Genomic DNA, 9,203 nt, shown 5'->3' on the forward strand with positions numbered 1-9,203 from the left:
AGAAAGAAAATGGACGAATGTGAGGAGGACAGAGTGGAAAAGAGAACGTGCAGTGGTTCCTTCATCCACATCCCTGGAACTCAGCTATTAGGACTTTCTAGAATCCATCCTTATTAAAAATTAAACGAAATAAGGCTTCTGATTAAAGTGTTTTCATTATTTTGCTTCCAAATAATATTTGAGAAAACTAAACGACTACACTATATAAATCCATGAAAAACCATCAAATTTTGTATTCCATTTTTAATTTCCCATAACAAGTGGTAAAATGCAAGTATTAAGTCTATGAGGAGTTTTTCCATGAATATGCTAATTTCTTCATGGACTTTTCAGAGGGTGTCACTTCTTAAGAGCGTTTGAAAAAATGAGAGTTTGGGTAGATGAAGCATCTTGCAAAATTCACTGTACGTGGAATATGATGGTAGAAACATTAGTCTCCACATTTCTAGAGATGAAACCTAGAATTGTCACTATAAAGTACTGAAACTGATCTCACAGCCATCCAGGAAAATCAGCCTCAACTCAAACGGGACTTGATACCTTTTGCCCTACAAAGCACGTGCGGAGCAAGAGACGATGCACCTGAAAGCACTTTGACCTCTAAAGCGTTATACAAACATATGCTACCATTACTGTCAATCATCTGAATGTAGTTTTACCACTTCTGATTGTTATGCAGGTGAAGCAGATTTTCCTTCATTTATTACAAAATTTCTACTAAATTATAAACACAACATATGCTAGAAAATTGAGACCGTACTTCTTTAACCAAGATCCATTCATTTTGTGCACAAGAAAATCTGACCCCAGAAGTGGGGTGGGCTCAAAGACTGGGATTTTTCACACTGAAAACTGAAGGTACACTGCAGAGCAGACGAAAGGAAACAGGGAAACTGCTAAACTTAATTTTGGCATTTCTTTGATAATTTGAAGATCCTGAGTTGCTCCTTCGTGGTTTAGCTCCCCCCTGCACACTTTAAACCCTCGTCTGTAAATGCACCTTGGGCTTCAACACTTGATCAGTATCGACACACATGTCATTAGTTACCGACAGAAAGAGCATTTATGTTTTGGATTTTTTTTTTTTTTTGCCACAGTATCTCTCATATATAAAGCCTTCAGTGGATCTCCCAGACGGAGCGAGATGTTCTCTCCTCATTCCTTGATTGTAGAACATATCAAATTTTACGGAAAATACTTTTTTGAACCCTGGTGTCTACTCCACTAGACTGTGAGCTTCTCAAGGGGAGATTTTGAATCTTGTAGTTCCATCATCAAACACAGTGGCTGGCACAGAGTGAATGCCAATAACGTGTCTCTTCTCTCATTTAAGAGACTTTCTGCAAACATATATGATGTATCATGACTGTCTTTTAGACTATAAGACAGTAGAGCATAAGCATCACTTATGAATTTCTTAAACAAGACAAGACCATACAGCCAAGTTATCTAGGTCCACAGTCCAGAAGAAAATATTTATGGATATTTCTATTTGTAGAGGACATTAAAGTCTAATTTAGTCTGTGGAAATGCTATTCAATATTTTATATAGTTACTATTGGATTTTTTTGTTTCACCAATGAAGAATAATAGATCAGGTATGATGGTGATCTGATACGCTAAGTACATCTTTGATAATTCCCAATTCGGAGAACAGTGGCAACGAAACGATTACACTGTTATTTGGGAAGTTCAATGCCTCAGCAAAGAACTATATTTGTTAGAAATAATTACAGACACGTTTTATTTCAAATCTCTTTTACCTAACAATGTGGGTTATGGTAACAAAGTATCACAAACCGAAATGAAGGCTAACATGGTCTATGAATGTATTTTTGAAAGAAACGCAACCTTCTATATCAGCTGCTTAGAGAATGCTAGCTCTGAAACATCTTAGATACCATCAAAAATGTATTTTTTAAAAAAGTATATTACATTATTTTTCCTGATAATGAAAAAAATGCAAACAAGTAAAAATAGTTTACAAAATTAAATATATACTTACATTCATGATCAGTAAGTACAAACTAACATTTCCAATTAAAGTTGTTTTTTCTCTTCACTTTTCTTATGGTTCCATTACAGTGCACAGATAAATCTTCCTTTCTTATTTCCAGATTTCTGTAACCATTTTTTTCGGAACATTTCCCCACACTTCAGTATCTGCCTTTCGTGCAGGAATGCAACACGAGTGGTATTCCTCTTGAGGGTCCCGATAGTAAACATAGCTTAACCAACAGGAGAGCAATCAGTTCTTACAACCACCTATGAAAACCATGCATATGACCTCTATAAAGTGTAAGCTTGCCAACATCCCATAATAGGAATTCCATGGCTACTCATAAATATAATTCTCAAAGAAGTGGTTGGGCAATGCCTGTAAAACCAGAGGCTGGCAAACCAAATGTTAATCCAAGGCTTTTATTACCCACAATTTAACTTTACTCTGTTGAACATCTGATTAGTTATGGCCATAAGTCAAGAAATAAACAGTGATGTGGAGGAACCCCCAAAACAATAAAAATGAAGGACACCCTCTGATAAAACTGAGCGGAAACAACATTAGCGATGTCATGCAGTTTCTGAGATACCATAGAAAAATTGTTTCTCAACATTGATAAGAAAATTATGCATCAGTGAAAATGCAAGCTTAGAAATATAGGACTGAGAGTTTCAATTTGTGATGTCTTCACTGATAAGGGAAAATGGAATTTTTATTACTAAAGAGAGCTGATCTTGGGTGTTGCAGATGGCTCCATAACTGAGCTTAGTGTTTCATGATGCTGTACAAATAAAAAGCAGTGGGGGAAATACGAAATATCTGTATTAAATGCCATCCTGTAAAGTATTTGATGGATGGAAGAGAGTCTAATGCATTTTAAATAAATGCACATCATACTATCACATATAGTGAGTCTTAAAAAATTATTACTTAGATGCACAGTCCTTGTAGTGTAGACATGGCACTGTGAAGGAAGATTGATTTAGAAGCTGTTTTCTATTATACTTGTCAAGTGATGGAATTGCTTTTAGCCATATTGTATTGTCCCTTCAACTTTGGTACATTCAGTGCAAAATATTTCGGGGAATTTTTTTGTACCTTTATAAAAATAAAAGGCCCTTTTGTTCCCTGGAGAGTGCTTAAAAGGATACGTACTAGCATGATGCCCGAGTAAGCATGGAACGTGAAAATGGAACAGGTGATACATACAGGATGATAGGTAGGTTCTTATATACATCTTAAAGAACATAAGGAACCTATAAAAAATAAACAAAACTCACTGTGTACTTTTTCCTGATATGCTGTGATTAATTGCTAGTTATTTTAAAATTGTTTTCATGCATTATAAAGCATAAACTCTGTCATTAGTAATTCATTGTATAACAGTTTGTCTTCAGCCAAAATTACATACATATCACTTTGCATATACATTGTCACAGACCACCTTATTGCAAATCTTTAAAGTTACCTCATATTGACTTGGTTTCATTTTCACTCATGTTCCTTGAAAGCTGAAACCTATGGTGCACACCATGCAGGCACTCATAAGCAAGAAAATGAATATTGTTATAATTTAGGGCTTAAATGAATATACTTTCAGGAAATATATTTGTTTTTATTATATTATTTAACTTGCACTAATTTGGAGATTGGGCCAAGTGCTGCCAGTTTGGCTTGAACCACGTTCAAAGATTAAGTTTCAAGATTCTCCTGAGTCCCTCAAAGTGACCATGGAGCTGATCGTGTAGAGGTCCATCTTTGTCTTGGAACGAAACAAATGGAAAAAGTTTGGCAGTCAAGAACTGTTGATTGAAAGACTGTTGGGTTGTTCCCTGGGCATCAAGCTCACCCAAATCCTTCCAGGAGGACCCATCACCACTATCCAGCCCCCAAATGAGACAGAGCACGTGTTCCTAGAAGGTAACAGCACTCAGCTTTACTCTAACGGAAGTGTACTCTTGAAACTTCCCATGGTCAGCCATTCTTCTAGAGGGCAGCTCCTGACATCGCCTGTCCATCCGGAGCTGGGCATTGTGTGTCCAGGTCACTCAAGTCCAAAGGTACTGGTCTCTTCGACTGCTGTCAAGAGTTTTTCATAAAGCATGGAGAAGGATGGGTACGGGGGGAGATCCAGACGGTTGAAACAAGTGTGAGCTCTGCAAACAGAATCAGTACATAGTTTAGATGCTGTGAGCCAAACAAGATTGTGTGTGTGTGTGTGTGTGTGTGTGTGTGTGTGCGTGCATGCTGGTCTTTCATAGTCAAATTGATTTGTGGCCAATTTTCACACTCCTTTTGGAAAAAACTTGAAAACACTTTGACTTAAAAAATTTAGAATCGAATTTCTCTAAGGAAAACGGGATATTTAAAAAATATTTTCTTTACATTTTCACGACCATTTACAATCCATATTACACACATATTACTATTTCTTTAGTTGTCCAAGAATTACAAAGGCAAGTTTGGGTTTTTTTGTTTCTCTTTTGATGTTGGATTTTTTTCTAAAAACAAGATGTGAATATAAGCTCTTGCAAAGGGGTTCATTTTCAGAGTTGCCATGTGTCCAGAAGTCTCTCTGATCATCTATGGTTTTGAATTTTTTCATTTTGTTGGGCAAAGAAGAGCACCAAGTGTCTCTGGAGACCCGCCTCCTGGCGTAGAGTCCTGGGAAATTCCCTGGCTGGACTTCCCTGTCGAAGTCAGTAGACCATTGTTGCTTCTTTGAATCCTATAGTCTGCTTTCTCCTAATTCATAATGCAAAATAATGGCCATTTAAATCATTACATTAAGTATTCTTTTTTAGAAATGCTCCCCCTTTTGCCACGACAGGAAGAAAATATGCTTTCCTGTTATTTCCACCCGAATCACAATAAAAAACAGACAGTCTCTAAATAGTACATCTTATCAGGAAGTAAATCTGCACTTTTGACATGGAATGGGAAGCATTTACTCTGAACGTACAACAGCTTGTTTGTGGGAGCTAAATAACTTTGACTTTAAAAAATGCTCCTGAATTAATATGAAATTTTTAAGGGCTATGATTATTAACGGACTATTGCGACAAAGTCACATGTTTAAAGTTTCCTTCTTATACGTCACTTTACTACTTATGAAGTAAACAGAGCTGTATTCCTAGATGGAGGGAGCATCATGGGAGGATCGAGGTGTGGAGTCGGACACACTTGGGTTTGAAGACCGGCTCTACCAACCAGCTGTGTGATCTGGAGTGAGTTACTAAAACTGAGCCTCAATTTCTCACCTGCAAAATGGGAATAATACCATTTGTCTCAGAGGATGAGAGGATTAAATGAAATAACAGAAACATGCTTAATGCAATGCCTGGCTCATGGTGTCTGACCAATTAACAAGGGGTGTACTGTAAGCTACACTTAATTACCATCAAAGAGATTTACTTTAATTGCCTTCATTAAAATGCCAAAAGATAATAATGCCCCATGGAAACTATGAGATAACAAAGAGATAATAAAGCAGGTGTGTGGCCACATGGCTTATTAGAAACAGGGATGCGAAAGGGCTCTGCTATACCATTATAAGAATACCAGTTTTAGGACACAGATGATACTGGCTCAGAGTTTATGACTCTTCTTATTACAAACTCTGGAATATATGGGGGGAAATCATTTAATTAATCTTCACAGCCGAACACTTTTTAAAAATATAATACACATTTCAGAATTGCATTTAATATAATTCTTATTATACCTTCCTAACACTGGAACTTCAACTTGGGCCTCAAGGAAAACACTTTATTTTAAAAAAACTGAACTAGCATACTTAAAGACAGTCCTAGGAATGGTTTAAAATCTATCTTGTGTGAAACATTGGAATAGAAATATCCAATGAAGACTTCATCTCCATTCTAAGGAAAGTCAAGGAAGAAGAAGAGAGGTGAAATATGTTTGGAACATAATTATATTCCAGACTTTGTGTGTTACACACGACATTCATTATCCCACTAGACTCAAAGATGGTACTTCTTTTAAAAGACATTTGTAAGTTTCCATTTCTTTGGTTACCAACAAGGGTCAGGATCTCCCCCCAAGTCAGCTTGCTTGTTACAATTCTTTGTTTGTGATCTACATGTTCAGCTCCTTTGCCTATTTATCTTTTCTTTAAAAGAATTTTTATTGTGATAAAACACACATCACATAAAATTTAGCTTATTAAACACTTTTAAATTCACAGTTCGGTGGCATTAAGTACACTCACATTGTTCTGCAACCATCACCACCATCCATCTCCAGAACTAGTGCATCCCCAAACCGAAACTCTGCACCCACTGAACACGAACTCGCATCTCCCCCTATCCTTGCAACCACCACTCTGTTTTCTCTCTCTCTGATTTTGACTACACCAGGTACCTCATATACGTGGAATCACATAATGCTTGTCCTTTGTGACTGGCTTATTTCACTGAGCGTAATGTTTTCAAGATTCATGTTGTACCACGGGTCAGAATTTGCTTTCTTTTTAAGGCTGAATAACATTCCATTGTACGTACACAGCACATTTTGTTAATTTATTCATCCACTGACGGACGCTTGGGTTGTTTCTACCTTTGGCTATTATAAATAACGCTGTTATGAACATTGGTGTACGAATATCTGTTTGAGTCCCTGCTTTCAATTCTTTGGGGTATATAACTGGTAGTGGAATTGCTGGATCATATGGTAATTCTTTTTTGTTGTTGTTGTTTTTTGCTGAGGAAGATTCTCCCTGAGCTAACATCTGTTGCCAATCTTCCTTCTTTTATTTTCTTGAGGAAGACTAGCCCTGACGAACATCTGTGCCATCTTCATCTATTCTGTACATGGGACACTGCCACAGCATGGCTGATTGAGTGGTGTAGGTGTGCACCTGGGATCTGAACCCGTGAACCCGGACCACTGAAGCAGAGCGTGCTGAACTTAACCACGACGCCACAGGGCTGGCCCCATGGTAATTCTATTTTTAACTTTTTAAGGAACTGCCATACTGTTTTCCATAGTGGCGGAACCATTTTACATTCCCACCAGCTGTACACAAAGGTTTCAATTTCTCTATATCCTTACCAACACTTATTTTTTGTTTCTTGTTAATAGCCATCCTAATGAATGTGAAGTCCATTTACCTTTTAAAACTTTAGAATTTCCTACTATTTGTACAAATACTACAAAATAAAGAGATTAACTCTTTTATTATCTCCCACTAATCTCTTCCAGCTTGTTCACATTTTTATTTATGTATTTTATTTACAGAGCAATGTTAATCTGGTTACTTGTCTTCCGTTTCTGACACATTTTCTTTTTCTCTTCAGTGTGTTGCTATAAGAAACATGTTGAAAGGGTGATTTCTATTGTTTATACCTGATAAAGGTCTTTGGCCTTTTTTTTCTTCTGGGAGTGCTGATGTATTAAGGAGTGTGATAGGTCAACTTTTGGGACAACTCTTCTTAAAGGAGGAACTCATTTTACATAGCTGTGATCTTGAACAGGTATGTGTGAATTCTGTTGTGTGAACTGAATCATATTGGGTGAACTAGGAAATAAAAGGAATTCGAGATGACTCTTCCTCTGGGTAAGCAATAGTCCCTAATTAATGTTTTATTTGCTTAGGACAGGATACAACTCTAGGTAAAATGTATCTATCACACCCTAGTTACGCCTGTTCCTTCCCTCTTGACAACCACATACTTTCTCTTAACCGCAGGTTAATTTTCAGTGAATCAAGAATTAACGAAAGGCCACATACGTGGGAATGAGACTTCATAAACAGAATGTTTGAAGTCCCCAATTAACCTCTTGCACATACTTATATTGAGTGCTGAGTTTTAACTCCTTGTGGTCTTGCGGGAGGCAGAATTCTAAAAAGACCCACCATCACCCATGCCTTTGTGTAATCCCCATCTCTTGAGGGTGAGTGGGACCTGTAACTCACTACTAACCAATGGAATATGGCAAAGGAGAAGGTATGCTGCAGATGTAATTAAAGTCCCTAATCAGTTAATTTTATATTAATTCAAAAGGGGAGATTATCCTGGGTGGGCCTCACCTAATTAGGTGAGACCATTAAGAAAGCATCTGGGGTCAGAGACTCTCACTGTTGCTGGATTGAAGAAGGAAGCTGCCATGAATCCTACAGCGGCAAGGCATGAATTCTGCCCACAACCTAAGGGAGCCTGGAAGTGCGTCCTTCCCTAGCTGAGCCTCTAGGTGAGAATGCCGTCCAGCTGGCACCTTGATTTCAGCCTGCGAGATGCTGAGCAAAAGACCCAGCTTAACCTAGTCAAGCTGTGCCTGGATTCCTGACCCACACAAACAGTAATTCAAGAATTGTATGTTGTTTTAAGCTGCTAAATTTGTGGTAATTTGTGTTGCAGCAACAGAAAACTACTACACATCTCGAGGCAGTAAAACCATCCAAGAAAAGGTGGCAAGTGTAATAAACGTGACATAGTAGGCCCACCCTTATCAAGGGCAGGCAGTGGGGCAAAGCTGGGAGCAAGTAGGTGTCCTTTCATTCTCCCAGCTTTCTGAGCAGAGAAACAGGAACTCAGCATGTCTCTTTGCAGTTTCTGTAGTCTCTTATGCAGTAAATCCACAAGCCTGGGAAGTCTTTTCTCTATAGATTCAGTTCTCAACACAAAGGAACACCCTTTTCTGATCCTCTTCGTCATAAGACATGAGCACCAGTACTGATCCATAATGTAAGGCTATCACTGCTTCCTGAATGCCATCTGGTTACGTAACAGCTGGTTACCATAACAGAACTTGCCTTCTCAATAAACTGAGCAGCTCCTCCAGAAAATGTTTCACGGGGATGGAGATAGTATATATCGTGGAGGGGGAAACTGTGCAGAAAGATTAAATAGTTTTCCCAAGGTCAAAGCTGAGTCACTGGCCAAATCAAGAACAGGACCTGAACCTTGGGTTCTTAGGGGAAGTCCAACATTAAATCGAAAGCAGAGAGACTGATGCTTGTCGGCTCTGTTTTTTCACTTTTGGAAGTGTGAGCGTCAATTTCATCCCAACCCTGTCTACGAACTGCTAGTCCTCAACATCCTACCAGATTACATACATTTTGAGGACAGGGATTGGCAAAGAAAACTTCAAATATTTTTTAAATGAATGACAATCATAGCATGCAACAGCTCTGGGGAAAATGGTCCAGGTTGGATCAGTCCAGAAAACTCTGGGAGAT

General features: G+C 38.1%; 1 protein-coding gene across 5 annotated transcripts in view; it reads right to left on the reverse strand.

Annotated features, from left to right (window-relative positions):
• Positions 1–1,068: 1,068 nt before the first annotated feature.
• The window catches only part of HECW2 (HECT, C2 and WW domain containing E3 ubiquitin protein ligase 2), a 374,671-nt gene continuing 366,536 nt past the window's right edge, over positions 1,069–9,203 (reverse strand). For all 5 annotated transcript variants that reach the window (XM_023622255.2, XM_070242072.1, XM_070242073.1 and 2 more), the window contains one exon: positions 1,069–4,158. In XM_023622255.2, the coding sequence (XP_023478023.1) occupies positions 4,047–4,158 (112 nt within the window). In that variant the 3' untranslated portion in view covers positions 1,069–4,046. The remainder of the gene's footprint in view (positions 4,159–9,203) is intronic.

Source organism: Equus caballus, chromosome 18 (genome assembly GCF_041296265.1).
Source record: "Equus caballus isolate H_3958 breed thoroughbred chromosome 18, TB-T2T, whole genome shotgun sequence".
Taxonomy (NCBI): Eukaryota; Metazoa; Chordata; class Mammalia; order Perissodactyla; family Equidae; genus Equus; species Equus caballus.